The following is a 22,142-nucleotide window of genomic DNA, read 5'->3' as shown; positions in this document are numbered from 1 at the left end:
GGAAAAACATGTTTTACTGCAGGAGGGGCATATATAAAATGTCCAGAGATTTAGATTTGGGAGGGGTGTGTACAAACTCAAATCTGAATTGCAGTGTAAAAATAATGTTGCATTTGTGGGCTACATACAAAAACTGCCAGTATTTAACTTCCTGAATTTTTTTTTTTATTTGCATCCTTTGCATTTCAACATAGTTTGTCCTGTGTGGCCTGTTTTCTATGCTGTTTATGGACCTAACTTACCTGAAAAAGTCTGACAATACGTTTTTATGTTTGAGCATCAAACTTTACAAGATTGGATTTTCTATGTTAATGTATGTGCTTCACAAAATAACATTGCCCTAATCTGTTCTGTATTTTTATAGTTTCCAAACACCACCTCTTATGACAGGTGTCCTGGAGGCAAACTTGAAGTTGAGGAAAGCTGAACGATTGTATGAAGGGCAACTAGTGGGACCAGAATCCATTGCAAACATTGGAGGTGGGTTATTATTCTGCATTTTGTTTTTGAATCTAGTAATCTATTGTACTAGTTTTAGGTAGATTGCAAATGAGTTACATTCTATACTCTCTACCTCTCTGTAAAACTTCAAATGGGCTCTCAAGACCCACTTCATCAAAGCCTTCCAACTCTCATCCTAACCCTCTGTCCCATGCTAACTATCTTCCCTATCTGTGTCACCCCTATCTGTTTACCCCTACCCTTTAGAATGTAAGTTCTCACGAGCAGGGCCCTCTTCCCCCATGTGCTTTTACTTCCCTTACGATTACCTTCAGCGCCTAACCTTTGACCTGCTACCGTACTACTTATTTGAGGGAGGTTACCGATGTTGTAGCAGTGTTTATATACCATGTACTTGTCCTGCATTGTCTTGTATTTTAAGTCACTGTTCGCTTGTTCTGCTCAATTGTTTATGTACGTTATTTCTATGGCGCCACGAGGGTTCCACAACGCCTTTACAAAGGATAATAATTTGGGGCTCTTACATTTGTTGTACAGTTGAATGGACACCCATTACAATTACAAGACAACACGTGAGGGAGACAACCCCTTCTGTCTGCTTGTGTTTGTAAATAAGGGAAGCTGTCATGTTGTTGGATATGTTTGAATGATGCATTTAATGTTTTTTTCTACTTCAGGGTCCATAGGGTATCCACAGGATACCTTGGGGTATAGGTGTGACGTCAGTCGCAGGGCACCAAAGAGTTAAGCTTTCAGCCTCCCAGGATGCACTAGGTCCCCCTCCTATACCCCGCCCCCGGGCCAAGGCACCCCAGTTTAGTTTGGTGCCCGGCCGGAGTCGGGTGCACCTGTTGGAGTGGGGGCTAGAAGAGCCCCTGAAGCTTTTTCTTCATGCAGCTGTGGCTGCACATCTGGATGAACAGCATGGACAGTCAGTCCTGACGTCCATGCTGTCTTCCCTACACCCCGCCGGTACCAGAACGCCGGTACTGATCCGGGGATGCTGGTGGGCGTCTGGGGTCACAGCTAGCGGTGACCCCAGATGCTCCGGACCATGGCCGGATTCAAGGGGGACAGAGGTAAGCAGCGGGGTCCCGCGGTGGGTCCCCGCTGATCACATGGTCCTAAGTCCCCAGGCAGGGGGCTCCCTGGGGACTGGCTGCAGCGTGGAGCCAGGCGACCAACCTGCGCTTCCACTACCCCCTGGGACAGCGGACCGCAGCAGAGCGGTAGCGCTGCGGCGTCCCAGGGGTTAAATGCATGCCAGGGGAGCGCGCCTTCCCTGTCTCACAGCCGGCGCCTCCCCCGCTGCACACAGCCCTCTCTGCACTGTGCTGACTGGTCCTGTGTCAGCGCTCCTCCCCCAGGCCAGCTTCTCTCTGCTCCTCGGCGGCCATCTTCTCTGCAACGCATGGTGAACGCTGCTGGAAGTCTGGAAGGAAGCATCGTGGTCTGGGTCCCCCCGCATACCTCTCCTCCGCTGTGGCTCAGGTCTGTGTATGCAGCGCTGTGTCCTACCAGGCCCTGTGTCTGTGTAGTTGAGTGATCAACGCTGTTAGTGCAGGAATTGTTATTTCTCTGCATTGTATGTGACTGTGCTAGCGCTGCCTGTAACTTTTCTTCTCTAAACTGTCAGTTTTATTACTGTCCCTGTTCTTTCTGCGAAAGCCCTTGCGGTGCGGTGCTGCAGGGTGGTCTCTCGCCTATTTAATACTTAATTGGTGAGAGAGGTCACATACGTGGTGCCATCATGTCTGAAAGTGATTTTCCCCTCCGGCTACAGTGTACCACGTGCAAAGTACCGTTAGCGGAGGGGGAGGGTAGCGCGGAGGGCCTTTGCCGGCAGTGTTTGTCCATGGCGCGGCCTATTACGGTTACAGCACCGGTACAGGAGCCGCCCTGGGCTTGTTTCGCTCAGGCGTTAACAGCTTTAGTGGGCCAGTTAGCTCCGCAGCCCGCGTTTACTCCGATGGGTTTGTCCCAGCAGTCTGTGGTGTCGTCACCCATGCAGGGGTTCCCACGACAATTGGTGGTACCCCACAGTCTCCCTATTTCCCCGCTCCCGGGTTCTCAGGAGCCAGCGTGGGTTAACTCCCTGACGAGTTCTGTACAGCACTTGTCGGATGTGTTGCAAGGGGAGTCTGTGATGCGGCCTCATAAAAGGCCGGTGGCGTCTCTGTCCGCTCCTTATGAGGATGACGAAGGGACGTCTGATGATGGGGAGATTCTGGATCCTTACGATCAGGAACCTCTCCATACTAAGGACGCTGATGCTAAGTCCAAAGTATATATTCCTGGACTTATTCGGGCGGTCCGCACAGCCTTGGTGATTGAGGACGAAGTTCCCCCAGCGGCTAAATCTAAGTATGCCTTTTTCAAAGATGTGAAGGGCGATGCCACAGTCTTTCCTCTGTCGGGTCAGTTGGTGGACCATTTAGAGGAGGCGTGGAAACAACCTGGCAAAAGATACCAGCCGCAGAGACGCCTGGCGGTGGCTTATCCGTTCGCGGATAATTATTTTGCTAAGTGGGAATCCCCTCCACAGGTGGATTCTCACGTGACCCATCTTGTCCGTAGTGCCACATTGCCGATGCCATCCATGTCCTCCCTTAAGGATGCTACGGACCGCAAGGTAGAAATCTGCCTGAAGTCCGCTTATTCCCTTGCAGGGGGGGCAGCACGGCCGGCTATGGCCATTTGCTGGGTTGCCAGAGCGATGGAGCGCTGGGCGGATTCATTAGAGGCTTCTTTTGAATCCGACTGTCCGGCCGAACAGGCGGAGTTGATTGGCAATCTCCGTGATTCGGCCACCTACATCAACGAGGCGGCTCTAGACATTAGTACTCTGGTGTCTAGAATTTCTTCAGCAGCGGTAGCTGCTCGTCGCACCTTGTGGCTGCGATCCTGGAAGGCGGACGCAGATTCCAAGAAAGGTCTGGAAGCGTTGCCGTTTACCGGAGAAGTTCTCTTCGGTCCGGATCTGGATAAGATTGTGGCCACGCTGGCGGCAGCCAAATCTGCTTGTCTCCCGTCGGCCGCTGCTCCTTCTGGTTCTGGACCATCGTCCTTTCGGTCATCTAGGGCCCAGGGCAGGCCCAAACCACAGTCGTTTCCTCGACAGGCTGGCCCTAAGAAATCGGTCAAGCCCCGGAAACAGGCATGGAGTACCAGACGTCCGGCCCCCAAGCCAGATGACAAGCCTGCGGCCTGACGGTCCGGGTCTCCCCTTGGGGGATCCCAGGGTGGGAGGCCGCCTGCTGCAGTTCTCCCGGTGTTGGTCGTTCACTACGACAGACACTTGGGTTCTGGAGGTGGTCTCCCACGGGTACGCCCTCTCTTTCCGGCACAGACCCCCGGCTCGATTCTTCACCACGGGTCTACCATCAGACCGGAACAAGGCTACGGAGCTGCGGAAGGTATTGCACACTATGCTCCAGGCTGGAGTTATAGTGCCTGTTCCATTCTCCCAGAGGGGCCAGGGTTTCTATTCAAATCTATTTTTGGTACAGAAACCCAATGGGTCATATCGTCCGATTCTCAACCTCAAAGCACTCAACAAGTCTTTGCGGGTCCCGAAGTTTCGGATGGAGACCCTACGGTCCATCATTCTGGCGCTGGAACCTGGGGACTACATGGTGTCATTGGACATACAGGACGCTTACCTGCATGTCCCTATTCTTTTGCGCCATCCAGAGTTCCTTCGGTTTGCAATCCGCAGCGACCACTTCCAGTTTCGGGCGTTACCTTTTGGCCTGGCGACAGCACCACGTGTTTTCACCAAGGTGATGGCGGTCATGGCGGCTTCTCTGCGGCTGCAAGGAGTCCGCATGTTGCCGTACTTGGACGACCTGTTATTGGTGGCAGGATCTCCAGAGCTCCTGTTACACCACTTGGACCTGACCATTGCACTGCTGCAACGGCACGGCTGGCTAATCAACTGGCAGAAGTCCACTCTAATCCCGTCTCGGAGGATTCTGCATCTTGGAGCCTTATTGGACTCGGGACAGCAAAGGATCTTCGTGACGGAGGACAAGATCTCTGCTTTACAGTCAAGGGTGCGCAGTTGTCTGCACAGCCGCCGGGTGTCCTTACACTCGGCGATGAGGTTACTGGGCTCCTTGGTGTCGGTGTTCGACATGGTGGAATACGCCCAGTTTCACTCCAGACCTCTGCAGCACCTGATCCTGTCCAAGTGGAACGGGCTGCCTCAGTCTCTGAAGTTCCAGACGATTGTGCTCACCCCGGAGGTTCGCCTGTCCCTTGCGTGGTGGTTAAAGACGACCCACCTCAACAAGGGACGTCCGTTCTGGGTTCCAAATTGGGTCCTGTTGACAACGGACGCCAGTCTTCGGGGCTGGGGAGCAGTTTCGGGTCCACACTTGTTCCAGGGCAGGTGGACGCCGACAGAAGCGGAGCTTCCAATAAATATCTTGGAACTCCGTGCGGTCTTCAATGCTCTCCTGCAGGCAGAGCGGTTTCTCCGGGGTCACCCGGTGCAGGTCCAGTCGGACAATGCTACCACCGTGGCCTACATAAACAGGCAAGGAGGAACTCGCAGTCGGGCGGCTCTCGTAGAGGTCTCTCGGATCCTGGTTTGGGCGGAGCGCAATCTTCCGGCCATATCAGCAGTCTTCATCCCGGGAGTGCTAAATTGGGAGGCGGACTTTCTAAGTCGCCAGGACGTTCATCCAGGGGAATGGTCCCTGCACCCGGACGTTTTTCAACTACTGGTGGACAGGTGGGGTCTTCCAGAAATCGACCTCATGGCGTCCCGGCACAACAACAAGTTGCCGGTGTACGGGTCTCGCACAAGAGACGAAGGGGCGTCTCTGGTGGATGCTCTGTCCGTCCGGTGGACGTTCAGGTTCGCATACCTGTTCCCTCCGGTCTCCCTTCTTCCACGGGTAATCCGGAAATTCAAACAGGAAGGAGGGACGCTCCTGTTGATAGCTCCCGCGTGGCCCAGACGGCACTGGTTCTCAGACCTTCAGGGTCTGTCCGTGGACAGTCCTCTGCGGTTGCCGCTACGACCGGACCTTCTGTCTCAGGGTCCTTGTCTTCACCCGGACCTGACTCGGCTGTCTTTGGCGGCGTGGCTGTTGAGACGGCCATGCTGAGGTCCCGGGGGTTTTCCAGCTCTGTGGTGCGTACCATGTTACGAGCTCGGAAACCGTCTTCCGCGAGGATATACCATCGCGTGTGGCATACGTTCTTCCAGTGGTGTCGACCGAGAGGTTATGCACCGCGGGAGTTTCGTCTGTCTCGGATTCTCGCCTTCCTGCAAGCGGGACTAGATCATGGGCTTCGCCTTGCTTCTTTGAAGGTACAGGTTTCGGCCCTATCTGTCTGGTTTCACAGTAGGATTGCTACAATCCCGGATGTGCGCACCTTTATGCAAGGTGTTCTCCGTATTCAGCCGCCCTTTGTTCCACCTGTGGCGCCTTGGGATTTGGCTGTGGTCCTGAGGGCTCTCCAAGGACCGCCGTTTGAACCACTGGGCTCAGTGGATATTAAATGGCTAACAGCTAAGACTGTTTTCCTTCTGGCCGTTGCTTCAGCCAGACGTGTTTCTGAGTTAGGGGCTCTTTCTTGTAGACCCCCTTTCTTGGTTTTTCATGGGAACAGGGCAGTGCTCCGCACTCGGCCCGAGTTTCTTCCCAAAGTTGTTTCCCAGTTTCATGTTAACGAGGAAATAGTTGTTCCGGCCTTTAACTCACCGGGTCTTTCCGTGGGTGAGGCCTCTTTGGATGTTGTGCGGGCCTTAAGGACTTATGTTGACCGCACTTCTTCGTTTAGGAAGTCGGACGCTTTGTTGTCCTCTATGGCTTCTGTAAAAAGGGTTGGCCTGCTTCAAGCAAACTTTGGCAGCCTGGATCCGTATGGCTATTTCTGAAGCTTATCTTCATGAAGGCCTACCGGTCCCTCCTTCTCTGAAGGCTCATTCCACTAGGTCTGTGGGTCCTTCGTGGGCAGCTCGACGTGGTGCCTCGGCAGTTCAGATCTGCAAGGCTGCTACGTGGTCTTCTGTCCATACCTTCGTGAGGTATTACAGGTTTGACACCTTCGCCTCTCAGGATGCTTCCTTCGGGCGGCGGATTCTCCTTTCTGCACAGGAGCGTCCCCACCCTTAAAGGATACTGCTTTGGGACATCCCCAAGGTATCCTGTGGATACCCTATGGACCCTGAAGTAGAAAATATGAGATATGGTAAGAACTTACCCTTGTTATCTCTATTTCTACGAAGTCCATAGGGTTCCACAGGACTCCCGCCCTGTCGCACCTGTGCTGCAGATGGGCTTTGCTCTGGTCACCGGTTTTCCGTCTCCCTCTGGTGAGAATGTGATTCTTGTATGTGTCCAGATCTTTGTTCTCTCTCTTCCTTCTCCTCCTCCGGCCTATGGCTTGGTAACTAACTGAGGTGCCTTGGCCCGGGGGCGGGGTATAGGAGGGGGACCTAGTGCATCCTGGGAGGCTGAAAGCTTAACTCTTTGGTGCCCTGCGACTGACGTCACACCTATACCCCAAGGTATCCTGTGGAACCCTATGGACTTCGTAGAAATAGAGATAACAAGGGTAAGTTCTTACCATATCTCATATTTTTTCCAAGATATAAAATATAAACTGCACCAAATATTTGTCTTTTCATAGACAACCGTGAATTTATCATTAATTTCTTCCTATATACAATGGATGCATGGCTTAATTTTTGTGTGCGCTCTTTGACCCATATTCAGTTCTCTGCGATGTGTAACTGCGCACATGGCGGTGGAGTATGGTAACACCACGTTACCTGCACACATCTACGGGCTGTGAGGGAATATTGACTATGTTGCTGGTTGATAATATCCAACAAAACAAAAGGAAATTGGAATAGTAAAGACATTTCTCAGCCATTTTCTTATGCCTCCTCCGCAGTGTAATCTATCTCCCCTGCCTATAGTAAATGCAACTGTTTAAGAGATTTGTATGGCAGTCAGTGAGCAGAGAAATTGCACTCATTGACCTGTAACATTGTCTTTTATGGCACAGTTCTAATTTTGGGTTTCCTCTACAAATTAATTAAAGACTATGCCACATGGGCAAGTACAAAGTGGCGACGGGTTGTGCACCTGCCTGTAACGTGGTTCATTCATCCATAGGAAGTAACTGCTGTCGCAAAGCCTAAAGCGATATAATTTATGTTCTACAAATTATTACATAGGCCGTTCTAAATTCCTCATGTCTCAGTGATTTCACTAGCGTATAATGAATTAATGTTCTCATGAATAGTGCTTCAGCCTGTAATATAACTGCCTCCACAGCGTGAATGTGACTGGTACACATTAAGCACTGAGAATTTTGATAAAAGGATTATTTTTGGATCATTTCTAACACATGATAATGGGAAATGACAGAGAAATGTTTTTTTAAAAATAAATCAGTGTTTTCTAATCAATTAGTGATTTAGTTGCTTGATTTCCAAACTTTATTTTAATATAAATTAGAACAGATTAACAGCCTTTTTAATCTTGCCTTAATTGCTGTTCTTCTCGTGACCATACAGCGTTTGCAATATATTTACAGTGCTTTGTAAAAGTATTCACCCCCCTTGGCTTTTTACCTTTTTGTTACATTACAACCTGTAATTTATTTTATTGTTTATCTGAATTTTTTGTGATGGATCTGCATAAAATAGTCTAATTTGCTGAAGTGAAATGAGAAAAATATATATAAAAAAGAATATAAATAAAATTAAAAAAATTGGCATGTGCACACGGAATCACCCTCTTTTGTTATGAAGCCCCTCAAAAGTTCTGGTGCAATTACCTTCAGAAGTCACATAATTAGTGACATGAAGTCCACCTTTGTGATATCTAAGTGTCACATGAACTGTTAGTATAAACAAACCTTTTCTAAAAGGTCCCAGAGGCTGCAACACCACTATGTAAGAGGCATCACACCATGAAGACCAAAGAGCTCTCCAAACAAGTCAGGGACAAAGTTGTTAAGTACAATTCTGGGTTGGGATATATAAAAAAAAAATATCCAAATCTTTGATGATCCCCCGAAGCACCATCAAATCCATCATCATCAAATGGAAAGAACATGGTACCACAACAAACCTGCCAAGAGAGGGCCGCCCACCAAAACTCACACTGGGGAAGGAGGGCATTAATCAGGGGGGCAGCACAGAGACCAAAGGTAACCCTGAAGGAGCTGCAGAGTTCCACAGCAGAGACTGGTGTATATGTGCATGTGACCACAATAAACCGTATACTCCATAGAGCTGGGCTTTATGGAAGAGTGGCCAGAAAAAAAGCCATTACTTAGTGATAAAAATAAGAAGACACGATTTGAGTTTGCCAAAAGGCATGTGGGCGACTCCCCAAATGTATGGAGGAAGGTGCTCTGGTCAGATGAGACTACAATTGAACTTTTCGGCCACCAAGGAAAACGCTTTGTCTGGTGCAAACCCAACACCCCAAGAACACCATCCCCACAGTGAAACATGGTGGTGGCAGCATCATGCTGTGGGGATGTTTTTCAGCAGCAGGGACTGGGAAACTGATTCGAGTCGAGGGAAAGATGGATGGTGCTAAATACAGGGATATTTTTGAGCAAATCCTGTTTCAGTCTACCTGTGATTTGAGACTGGGATGGAGGTTCACCTTCCAGCAGGACAATGACCCGAAGCATACTGCTAAAGCAACACTCGAGTGGTTTAAGGGGAAACATTTAAATGTGTTGGAATGGCCTAGTCAAAGCCCAGATCTCAATCCAATTGAGAATCTGTGGTCAGACTTGAAGATTGCTGTTCACAAGCGGAAACCGTCCAACATGAAGGAGCTGGAGCAGTTCCTCCTTGACGAATGGGCAAAAATCCCAGTGGCAAGATGTGGCAAGCTCATAGAGACTTATCCAAAGCGACTTGTTGCTGTAATTGCCGCAAAAGGTGGCTCGACAAAGTACTGACTTTAGGGGGGTGAATAGTTATGCACACTGAAGTTTTCTGTTATGTTGTCCTAAATGCTGTTTGATTCACAATATTAAAAAAAACACAACTTCACAGTTGTTGGCATGTTCTGTGAATGAAATGATGCACACCTTCAAACAATCCATTTTACTTCCAGGTTGTGAGGCAACAAAACCTGAAAAATGCAAAGGGATGTGAATACTTTTGCAAGCCACTGTTTGTCTGTACAGGACCAGGACACTGCATGTAACTCTTGCTTTATGACAGAGGTTCCCAAACGCGCTCCCCATCAGTTCAGGTTTTAGAGAGATCCATGGTTGACCACAGGTGACTTAATTGGTACCTCAGTCAATTTGATTTAATCACCTGTGCTCAACCATGGATATCTCTAAAACCTGAACTGTTGGGGAGCATTGAGGACCGCGTTTGGGAACCTCTGCTTTATGCATTCCCCATGGTTGTAATGATGTCACTCTCTTTTAGATGTCCTGTTTACTGGTACTGCTGATGGACAGATTGTGAAAATAGAAGATGGCAACATTCACACCATAGCAAGACTTGGGAAGCCACCCTGTGGTAAGGAAGTGTCTCTAATATTGGTGACTTATCAAAATAAATGAGATGTCTAATCAATTTCTGATTTCTGGGAGAAACCAAGTAGCAAATTATTACATTATGCATAATGCAGCAGCATATTACATAGTTTTACATAACATATGACCAATAAAGCAAATTAACCTGAGAGTTCCTGGTCGAGACAGATTAGCCCTGAGGGTTCCTTGTAGATGCAGGATGTGTGTATATGTAGAGCCAGTAATACAGACCTATCGTTATCGGTGGGCTAGATGTGGTGGCCAGAGTTGCCAATCCCCCCATCTCTCTCAAGCCGCCTGTCTTATCCCATCACGGACTCTCCCCATTCTCCCTCTTTCCCTGTCTTTCTTCACTCATGTTCCCCCATGTCTCGCCCCCCCTCTCTTTCCTCTGTCACTCCCCCCCTCCCCCCCATCCCCCAATTGTCTCTTCCCACTTCTCTCTACACTCAACATTTTTCTATTGAATGCAAAAAGCACGATGTTGGCCCCATATATTGGGTAAAGAACAATCTTCTGTACCAGTATAGCAATATCGGGTGCCGAGCATCTGTCCCTAAATCAGCCCTTGGGCACTGACAGCGCAGAGAGACTCCGCCCAGTGCATGGAGACTTATGTCCGACCTGCCAGCCTGCTGGGTGTGCCTTGTGGAGCAGGTGAAAGTGGGAATCTGGATCAGATGTGTGACCATCCAGCTGTGAGGGGGTATGGCAGGGGGTTGTGGGCAGTCACAAAGCCAGAGAGAGTTGTGGGTGACTGGGGTTCCCTGCAGCTTTCTACTGAGTCTGCGCTAGACGGCATTAAGCTGTTTATCTAATATATTTGTCAAAATATAGAAATATAATAGGTGCTATTATGTATTTGCAAAAGATTGCATTCTGTATATGCAGTGGAAACTATTAAGATAAATGACAAATTTTGTCAGTAACTTTTTGTTTATCGAAAACAGGCAACCAAAATGTTATAGATATAAAATGTCTTCTGCCTTCATTCTTATACAATTAACATTTGCACTTTTCTGATGTTGTAATAAGACTTACATTAGTTAATGCAGACGTGCCAACCGTCCTGATTTTGGCAGGACAGTCCCTCTTTTCAGGCATTGATCCGCCATCCAACCCGTGGGCATAGCAGAGCAGTGGTAGCTGGATGGCATGCACTTGAGTGCTGCATCCAAAGCCCTTGGCATGCTTCCAACTTGACCAAAAAAAGGAGCATGGCGCACAGCCACACCCTGTACAGCGAGGCAGTGCCCATTTTTGTGTCCTGCTTCCCTTCTCCCCAATGTTAGCAGGTATGATTAAAGCTCCTGGTAAACTCTGCAGTGTTCCAAGAAAATGGGACTAGTTCATGTCATTTAGCATCTATTGGGATATTGCTTGTCAGGTATTGGATACAGTTCATATAACTGATCTCTCTAGCTTTGGTTGTGCACATAACAGATAATCTGAGAGGAAAATCTATATATTAAGTGAATTAGTTTAGGTGTAGGTTTCAGTGTGCAGCACAAGGCGTAAAGGACAGGATTGGTTTCTGCAATGTATCCCCATTGTGCATGCCAGGCATGTTTAGACAAGATATCGCCTGAGGTTATCTTGTAATATCGGCTGCTCTGAGGGTGAAGCAGTTGTTTTGATAGATGATTGAAGTCAGGAAAACATTTAGCAAAAAATACTTTAGTGTGGTAAATTGCTATCATTTGTTAAATGATCCCAACAACATAATAGGCATTTAAAGGCTCCAGTACAGTTTCTGTCTGCTGTTACTGTCATGTTCTCATAATCCTGGAATTAACCAAATCTAGTTCCTAAATGGGATTAGTGTCGTCAGACTATGAGGTGTAAAAGTTATGGTGTACAGATGTTACAGGGTAATGGCATGGTAATTGCCATCCTATGTCTGCCATGACCACTTGCTCTTATGATCATTACAATGTTTGTATATATGACACTTGATGCTTCAATAAAAAAAATTTGTTTAAAAGAAAAAAAAAAAGCAACTCATGGAAGTGACCAAATACCTGTATACAAAAAAATTATAATATTTTATTATTTTTAAGTGGCTTAACTGACCATTGTGAAGGCCTGTAAATATTCTCTTTCTCAAGTAATATTATTTTTTGGATCATGGTTAGTAAAAAAATAAAACACCTAGTACCTTTATAAACGGCCATAACAATTTTTATAGGTTGACTTTGGTGCATCTTTTCCAGACAGTTTGGATACTGTCTCCCACACTTAAGCTGGCCACACACTAGACCAACTTACATCCAACCAGCCAACTAGTTGATTGGTTGGAATAAAAATCTGGTAAGGTATGAAAGCAAATAACAATCAGCAATTTGCTCCCAAACGCTGGAAAATGGACAAAAACTGTTGTTTGAACAAATTGTTTAGATCAAACATTTAACAAACTTGTCTGACGACCATTTTCATCTGTTTTCTGGCATTTAGGAGCAAATTGCTGATCATCAGTTGCTCCCATATGTTACCAGATTTTCATTCCAACCAATCAATTAGTTGGATGGTTGGATGAAAGTTGGTCTAGTGTGTGGCCAGCTTTAGAGACCATTCCTTGGTTCCCATTAGTGTGGTACATCCTAAGCCAATTTATCATTCTAATGAATTTCATTTACACCAGCCCCAAATAATTTTTTAATTTTCTCCTGCTCCTCAGTGCTAGAGTACCTTAGATCCGGATGTAGTCCTTATACCAGCTGTCAGGATGATGGTGCTCTCAATGCCAGCGCCAGCATCCGGACAGTATTAGGGTTAGGAGTTCGGGTTAATCATTAAATGGAGGGTTAGGCACTAGGTGGGGTTAGGTTTAGGCACTAGGGAGGGTTATGTTTAGGCACTAGGGGAGGTGGGGTTAGGGTTAGGCACTAGGGAGGGTTAGGTTTAGGCTGCGGGGAGGGGGGGTTTAGGCTGCAGGGAAGGTCGGGGTAAGATATAAGTATATTACCTTCATCTGTCGGCATTATGACCTAGTTGGAATGCTAGAGTCGGGATCCTGAGCGCCTGCATCCTGTACCCAACCCCTTATGGCACCTCAGCAGTATGCGAAATCACTAATCTATGGTTCCTCCCTCATGCTTAGGTTTGCCTTCTTTATGGGGCGTGAAGCATGCAAATGCCTAAAGGGGCCTATCCATTAGTATTGTTCACTCTAGCTCCGGCGGCAGGCAGGGCGCCGGAGCTAGAGAGGGCACTTCCGTGTGCGCTCCCAAAAAGAGGCGTGACCATTGAAAAGGGGGCGTGTCTATAAGACGCATCACCTTTCTGTTACTCTTGGGGGGTGTGCCCGGCACTTACGGACACGCCGGGCAGCCCCCAAGCGCTGCTGGCAGGTAGAATAGATGCCGGGCGCATGCGCCCAGCGTCTATTCACCGGCGGTGACCGGGTCACCGCACATTTCCCCACCCGCGGGACACTGCGACCCGTGGCTGAAGACGACACCTGCAGGCTGTCTTAGCGGTGCGCGGTGAGGGCAGGGCGCTTTTTGCCCTCCAGAAGGAGGGCAGGGCACTGCGCCCCGCTAAAACAGCCTAGTGGTAACGCTACATTAGGCGACCTGAAAAACTGAACGTCTAGCGTTCAGTCCTTCAGGTCGCTGGGTGCTGTGCCCGCACTGAACAGCGTTCACTGAACGTCATTCAGTGCCGGAGACCGTCCTCCTATCTGTGAACATGTGTAACCTGACGATCGTTGTCAGATTGACGATCATGTTACACAGATAGTTGGCGTTGGCACGCGCATTGCTGGTCCTTGCCGGCTATCCATTAGAAGACTTTCTGAACGTTCCGACCAAAACCTCCTAGGTTTGGTCTGATCGTTCAAAGAGTCGTCTAATACATAGGCCCCTTTACTCACGTAATATTTTTTGTGTTATTTTGATATGTGTGATGTTTTGTTTATTACAATATGCAATGAAAATCTTAAAAGCAGTTTCAGTTTTGTTTCTTAATTTATGTTCAGTTCTTTCATAGATTTTTCACCCCTCATCTCATTCTCTTTTTAACAGGAACAAGGGAAAATGAACCAAACTGTGGGAGACCGCTGGGTCTCAGAGTAGGCCCTAATGGTACACTCTTCGTTGCAGATGCCTACCAAGGAATATTTGAAGTGAATCCTGTGACAGGTACTGTATATGTGATACTACAGTGTGTGGTGTGTAAAAACTGTGGTGATATTATAAATGTGTTGTATACTATATTAACAGTCTGCTTGTCCATACAGGTGCGGCGGAGTTGCTAGTGTCTTCCCAGACACCAGTTCAGGGGAGGACGATGTCTTTTGTCAATGATCTTGCAGTGACCAGCGATGGGCGAAAGATCTACTTTACAGACTCCAGCAGTAAATGGCAGAGACGGGATTATGCCTATCTTGTAATGGAGGGCACAGACGATGGCCGGCAAGTAGTGCTTCTAGTAACAGGTCTTTAATGCAGATGGTATATTAGAAGTTTTACTGACCACAGATCATATGAAAACCACTTGCTTCAAGGTTACATACTGAAAGAATATACAGACACGTTAGTGACCGGAATAAACAATGTACCACAGTGATTGTAGGACAGCATAAATAGATGAAAATAATTAATAAGAATAATGATGTAATTAATAATATATAACTACTCCCCTCCAACACTAGCAGGTATCTAGATCACTATCTGCAGGTAGGATTTGAATTATGTGGGAGATGAATTGAGCCACTTAACTGGTGTGGTTGCATCTGATGCGACCGGAGCCAGAAGTGCTTCATCTGACAAGGTCGCATCACATACGACCATGCTATCCCGCTCTGTCCGTGGCTTCTGTAGAGGAGATCACCAGTGCAGAATGGATCCCCTCTGACTCCCTGGCCACTCATAAGTGTTGTGATGGTCTGTGCCCCCCGACATCACTGCCGGAATAGCGCCCCAGAATGTAGTGCAAATGGTACTCTGGGGCACATGTGCCTAAAGAAATATGCTGATCACTGCATTGCAGAGAGAAACTGAAACGGGGGACTATTATTGTATATATGTGTGTGTGTGTGTGTGTGTGTGTGTGTGTGTGTGTGTGTGTATATTATATATTTTTTTTACATAAAACACTTTTTAAACTATAGGGCAATTTCTGTTCGGTTTTGCCGAAAAAAATAAATTAAAAAAAATTGTCTAATACCAAAAAACCCGGATTTTTCCCGACTTTTGCGTACCGGGATGTTTTGCCATTCTCTGTCTGTACCCCTCTTCAGACAGAAGAGCAAATTACCGGGTCAAAAAATTCAACCCGGTAATTTGCTGATTTACACGGGTATTTCTTCTGTCTGAAAGGGTCAACCCGGGACTAAATTGCCATGTCTCCGAGGATCCTGGTAAATTTCTGGGTCGAAGTCCTGGGAATTTAGACCCGGGAAGACCCTTTCAGACAGAAAAAGGTCCCGTGTAAATCACCAAATTATCAGGTTGAAATGTTTAACCTGGTAATTTGGATTTCTGTCTGAAAGGGGTATAAGTGGTTAAAGAGTGGGGAAGTTACACATTGCAACCAATCAGCTTCTACCTATCATTTCACAGAATGTTCTTGATAAATGCTACCTCGAAGCTGATCGGTTGCTATGGGCAACATGTCCACTTCTCCACTCTACACACAGCACACCCTATATTTTATAGAGATAGATAACATGCTACAGATGTCAAAACAGTTTATCCCTAGTTGCCATAGGTACACCAGTTTTAGACGGACGTGTATGCTAGTCATGGAGTGCAACGTATGACAACCTGCATAGCACTGGCTGATGTATAGTAACCTTTTAGAAGCTACATAATAAATTGTTTAAGTCATGTCCGTAGCTACAGCACAGATTATGCAGGATTGTGTTTGGTAAAATGAAAGGTGTCTTTCTGACACTGATGAAGCCTGCATAATGAAGCCTTGTCTATTTAGCTACGTGACAGTGAAGGGATTAGACTAATTCTGTAATTGTGTGTTACTTTGTAGCTTGCTGGAGTATGACACTCTGACGAAGGAAGTGAAGGTGTTAATGGGAGGACTGCGCTTTCCCAATGGCGTTCAGCTTTCACCTGCCGAAGACTTCCTGCTTGTTGCAGAAACCACAATGGCACGTGTAAGGAGGTGAGTGCGGACTGCGTGGTGCTTGCTACGCGTACTCTTACATGACTTGTCCTGTGCCAAAGCATTCACACAATGAAACCTAGAGCTTTATTTATTTATGTAGCTGGCATGCAGCCTATGTGGGCACAAAGCCTCTTTTGTCTTCCAATTAACACCTCTGTATGAAAAGCCCTGTTACAGGTTATTGTTACAGGCCCATCATTTATTGACCCTTATGTTAAGAGTAAATTGTGTAAGATTCTGTGTGTGTGTATTTACCTTCTTACTGTCATAGCACAGTGATGCTGCCCACATACAGCATTTTAGAACAGATCATTTGTTTTAGAACAATCAAGCCCAAATGACTGTCTGAAAATCATTGGTAGTAATCTGCCAGTGTGTGTGCGGGCATTGGCTGACTGTATTACTTGGCCATCCAGTGATCTGCCCTTTTATGGGTAGTCTTGCACAGATTGCTGGAGATTCCTGTAAAGCTGGGTACACACTGATAGCTATATCGCCTGTTCCAATGAACGTGCAATAGATTTGTCTGTGTATGACGTTGTTCAGACATATCTGATCTGCTGTGCAGCACAGCAGATGGCCATCTGCTGGTGTGTACGGGCGACCCGCCGATCGCCCGTACAAATGCTGCAGGGACCCGGCGGTGATTGGCAGTTCAACTGGGCAGGCAATTTAAAGGGAGCACTACCAGTACCAGGTTTCCATTTTTCCTAGTTGGTGCACAGGTGTATTAATTACTGGCTGTCACATTTTAAAAGATCCACAGGTGGAGATAATTATTTCACTTGTGATTCTATGAGGAGACCTGGAACACATGCACTGCTAGTGCTCCCTGAGGAATGAGTTTGGGAAACACTGGTCTACAGTACGTCACTGGCCTCTAATTTCCTGATTGTTCATTTTTCTATGAAAGCTTTTTTTGACCATTTAAAAATTGCACATTACAGTTTGATTAGGGGCACAGCAGTTCTATCCGGCAGATGGAAAAAACACAATGGTTGAGGCCCTACAGGGGGCCTATCATGTTTCAGAGTATTGTTAGAAATCAAATATGTATTACACTGCACAGAGCATATGTCGATATATCGTCCACAACACATAGTGTGTACACACAATCGCGTGTTCACGTGCGTCTTTCCTCTCATCTTCACTTCTGATCACCTGTCGTTCATGACATCTCCCGATCACATGGGGAGATGTCAGTAACGATGTGGAGCACATTGTGCAGTGTGTATGCTCAGCAGGAAGACCACAAGATATATTGGTCTAATCTTCCTCTGAAGACATCACTTGAACTGCCAGCGATCTACACGATGATTGCATAATTTGTACAGGAGAATAGAATAATTGGATACAATGCTCTGACATTATATATCGAGCCCTCGTTTGGAGGATCGCATAGTGTGTATGCTCCAAATCGTTTGTTCTGGGATGAAAGGTACGACCTGGGAAATTGGGTCAACTATTGCGTCTTTTGTACGTTGGTCTGATGTGTACCTAACCTAAGTCCGGATACGCACTACAACGACGGGCATACGGGACTAAGGCCCTCATTCAGAGCCGTACGCTCTGAGCAGAGCGCACGCTCTGAATGAGGGCCGCCCTCCATAAAAATGGAGCATCCTCCTGGACGCTCGTATAGCTGTGGGTCACCACCCACAGCCTATACGAGCGTGCAGTTTGATGGCCGCGATGGTCTTGACCATCGCGACCATCGAAACTGCGAGCCGGAGCCTGCGGTTGAGGTTTTCAACCGCAAGCTCCGGAGTGATTTTGGCTCTATCAGAGCCAAAATCACTCCCACTGACATCACTAGTGATGTCAGTGGGCCGGCTTCTGATGGGAGGCGTTCCCGTGGGAACGCCCCCGTCAGGGAGGCACGCCCACCAAAGGGGGTGTGCTGTCCATCAACATCGACAGCACGCCCCCTTTGATCAGACACAACGAGCGAAGGACTTTCCTTCGCTCGTCGCGTCTGGCGCATGCGCACGACGGAGCTCCCGCCGTCGTGCGCATGCTCAGTGCAGAACATCGACCCACTTGCGAGCGGACAGCCGCTCGCGAGTGGGTCTGAATCAGGGCCTAATTCCCTTCCTCCCAGACCATCCGTGTTTGTTCCGTTGTCCATTAAAATGCACAGTGTAGGACAGTGTCTCTTTAAACTGCACCACCTCGTACACAAAATTTTCTGGTTGGCTGTGTGGCATGGCCAACCAAAAGATATTGTATAGAAGCCACGGGAGTGCGCATTTGTGCATACACACTGCGCGATATGCACAAATATTGTTCCAATTTGCCTGGAAACGACATATTGTTGTATTTACAATCTATAATCCCTACTACATGGACGGACGGACGCAGACACACTTTTATATTTTTGTCAAGCCAATTAACCTACCGGTATGTTTTTTTTGGTTTGTGGAGGAAACCTTTTATGGGGATGCAAGGTAAAAGGTGCAATGTTGTGCCTTCAGTGTGTCGCCATTACAATTGTTTCCAACAGCAAATTGTGGGATTCGCATTAAACTTTACACTAATTAGGATTTTTGTCCCATTTTATCAATAGCTTATACTTGCATTTCACATAGTTTGTAATAATTGCTCCCTAAAACGCAAAGATCGCTAAATGGGAAGTTGTGGGAGCAAGAAGTCCCAACAATGGCTCCAAGGAGAGAATTTGAAAATGACAATAATTATATTGATTATGCTTAATATCAACGTTAAAATTCATGCAATGATTCTACATGTTCTTATAGAAGAATGTGTTATTCTAATTTACAGAAGGTGATACCTAGTGAAATACCCCATATTTATTACATAACTAGAATGCTTTACCATCATTCTGTTGCAAAACTTTACTTAAGACTTGGCATGTTGAAAGTTGTGTACTTGTGTAACTAAATTAGTAATCTATGCCATTAGAGGTAGCTGTGCTTCCAATTGATATAATCTTTTGTAATCTTTTTATTTTTATTATGTCTTTAGATACTATGTGTCCGGTCTCACTAAAGGAGGTGTAGACATGTTTGTGGATAACATGCCAGGATTTCCCGATAACATTCGTGGTAGTAGCTCAGGTGGATACTGGGTGGCCATGTCTGCCGTGAGACTGAACCCTGGGTTTTCCATGATGGATTTCCTAGCAGACAAACCGTGGATTAAAAAAATTATTTTCAAGGTATGTTAATAATTCTTAGTTTACTGAAAATAATTGAACATTTTAGACTCAATAAAGAACACGTTCAACTGATATTTAAGTACAAAAAATATAAAGCACTTCACATAAAGCTACAAGTAAAACAGCCAAGAAACCAATAACCCTGCCCAGGGTTTATCATGAGATGAATCCACTTGCATGTTACATAATAGGTGACACCCTGTAATAGGAATGACTGTCACATTGTGATTTCCCAACAGAGATCTCTGTGCTTTTGTAATAACTTTTTTTAATTATGTAATCATCTTTGAGCCACCCCTGTTAGCTTTGTTCAATAATCCACGTATTGCTGTACTCTGGTATCTAGATTGTGCAATCTAAGATACAGGACGCAGACCTTTCTCCATATTGTCACAAGAAGCTGACACTGTGATTGTCCCAAAACTTTGTAACATCTTCCATGGTCTTTTCATTACTCTTAATCCTAGGTTGTTTATTTTAGTTGTGTTTTTTTTTTTTTTTTTGTAGATGCTTAGCCAAGATACTGTTATGAAGTTTGTCCCAAGGTACAGCATGGTCATGGAACTTGGCGAGAAAGGCTCTTACAAGAGAAGCTTTCATGATCCTAATGGAGAGGTGGCAACTTACATCAGCGAGGCACATGAACATGATGGCTACTTGTACTTGGGATCCTTCCGGTCCCCTTTCCTGTGTAAACTGAACCTAAAAGATGTTTGAGGTTGCCTAGTGCAGCCCTTCTGTCTAATGGCAGGACATGAACTGGACTTATGTGCCCGGGACCTGACTAAGGAGACGACTCTCATCATGCCCGCTGCCCCTGACCATTCTATGGATTGTAGAGGCGTACTTTGATTTTTGTGAAATATTTTGGCTTACAGTATATGTTGAGTATAATGATTGTAGAGGAGTCTGGCAACAACGGTTTGTTGCTTCCCAGTCTTAGGCACCCTGTAAGCATGTAGTTAAGTGTACAGATCATGTATAAATAGCTTACCCTGCACTGCTCGTACAGGATGTATAAGGTTTTGCCAGGTTGCCAGAATAGGGTGAGCCATATGTTATACTTGCAGAGAAGCACAACAATAAGGGTTTGACACTTGCTTTGTAACACAAGGAAATAATTTGTTTACATTTTTTTAATTAAGCTGTGATTTGGTACGTTCCATATTACACAACAGTACATTTATGGCAGTGAATTTGTGCAGTTGATTAGTGAACTGAGCTTGTGACTTGTGTTTCTGTCACTACAAATCTAAAGCGATTTAGTTTTCTATATTAGATCATTACCTGAGTCTGTGCCACATTTTTTATTTGTTAGAAATGAAGGATTGTTTATATTCTTTCTTTTTTCAAAGCATTTTTAGATCACTGATTAATTCAGTTTTTTTTCCATACTCTGATTTCAGTTTCATCCATTACTTTAAGATGACAAAGTTATAATGTATAGAAACGGTCATGAGAGGAAACACTGCAGCATATGATGCTGGTGGGAATTTGTTGGAAAAACCTATTTATCTATATTTTCTGCATATGCATGCGTTATGGCATGAGGCTACACTGGTAGTGCATGCAGCAAGTTAGCACTAATAGACATACATGTTGCTGCACAAACAAAGAGGTAAAGCTACTTGACTTTGGGGTAAACGGAAACCTGGTCTCGGAGATCATCTCACTAATCGTCTTTTCTCGTTAGATCCACTTTTCTGATTAACGTAACTGGATTATGTTACTAGAGCACAATAACCTACATTACCTAAATGGAATAATGTGCATACTCGCGGGGCTTTTGGATGAGCAACCTTGGCCGTTACACAAGGCCTATAAGGTGTCAGTCATGTATTTGTTCAGGATGAGGGAGACCGGTAGGTAATAGCCACTTGCTGTAGCAGACTATTAGGAAAGACCCCAGGTTATGGTTTGTGCACAGTGCCCCAACACTGCTAAGGTTTATCCTCGCCAATGCCACTCTTAGGTGGACTAGAAGAAACACAATGCCAAAAACCTTGCCCTGACAAGTACTGTGGATTAAATAAACCACGTGGATGCTTTTGATCTAACAATACTGGGAAATGCATTAAAAACCATGTGATTTGCACAAATTAGAAGGATCCATGAGTAATGCTATACTGGTGATTATATATATATATATATATATATATATATATATTTTTTTTTTGGTAGTTTGATGTGTGTATGTAATAGTCATTGTCACAACACTATGAAAAGGGCTAGAAAAGACCAAGCAAGCCAGGGGTCATATGTACAGCTGGTCATGCTCCCTCCCATGTTGCCCCCACACATAATGTAGCCATGCATTACTACATAAGACTGTTAATTTCCCATAAGTCTCATGAATGGGGCTGACACATATACTATAATCGTTGGCAATGTTTGGTCATTAGCATTACATTTGTGTGCACTTTCATGATCACCCACATACATAGAGTAAGACCATAATAAATACCCAGAAAACCATATTTATATAGCAGAGACCATACTTGCATCTCCATCTAATAAACATTTTTTTTGGTAATAAAAAAACATCATTTTTTTGTGTGGATTTCTTTTTTTGTAGCCGAATGTGAAAGCTCCTATTTACAGTTATTGCAATTACTTTCAACCTGTGCAGAAACGTGGTACTAAAGTGTATTTTGTGAAATCAGACTGAATATACTATATGTAATGTAAGTATAATGTGGCCCTGGCAATATTAGGAACTACTCCTCTTGTCTGCATAGAGCGCAATCTATTAATCATCACCTCTCTCCCCCCCATAACCTGCGTGTGTGTCTGTCTGCAGCAGATGTGGGCAAAATACATCCCGCAAGGT

General features: G+C 45.8%; 1 protein-coding gene across 1 annotated transcript in view; it reads left to right on the top strand.

Annotated features, from left to right (window-relative positions):
• Nucleotides 1-21,864, top strand: part of APMAP (adipocyte plasma membrane associated protein) — a 43,016-nt gene extending 21,152 nt beyond the window's left edge. Inside the window, exons 3-9 of the mRNA XM_088477358.1 lie at nt 365-480; nt 9,899-9,991; nt 14,034-14,150; nt 14,249-14,423; nt 15,997-16,131; nt 19,120-19,312; nt 19,820-21,864. Coding sequence (XP_088333484.1) covers nt 365-480; nt 9,899-9,991; nt 14,034-14,150; nt 14,249-14,423; nt 15,997-16,131; nt 19,120-19,312; nt 19,820-20,029 — 1,039 coding nt within the window. The 3' untranslated portion in view covers nt 20,030-21,864. The remainder of the gene's footprint in view (nt 1-364; nt 481-9,898; nt 9,992-14,033; nt 14,151-14,248; nt 14,424-15,996; nt 16,132-19,119; nt 19,313-19,819) is intronic.
• Nucleotides 21,865-22,142: the final 278 nt, after the last annotated feature.

The sequence above is a fragment of the Taudactylus pleione genome, unplaced genomic scaffold (assembly GCF_031769625.1).
Source record: "Taudactylus pleione unplaced genomic scaffold, aTauple2 ptg000201l, whole genome shotgun sequence".
Classification (NCBI taxonomy): Eukaryota; Metazoa; Chordata; class Amphibia; order Anura; family Myobatrachidae; genus Taudactylus; species Taudactylus pleione.
The sequence above is the reverse complement of the archived record's forward strand: the minus strand, read 5'-3'. Positions and strand labels throughout refer to the sequence as shown.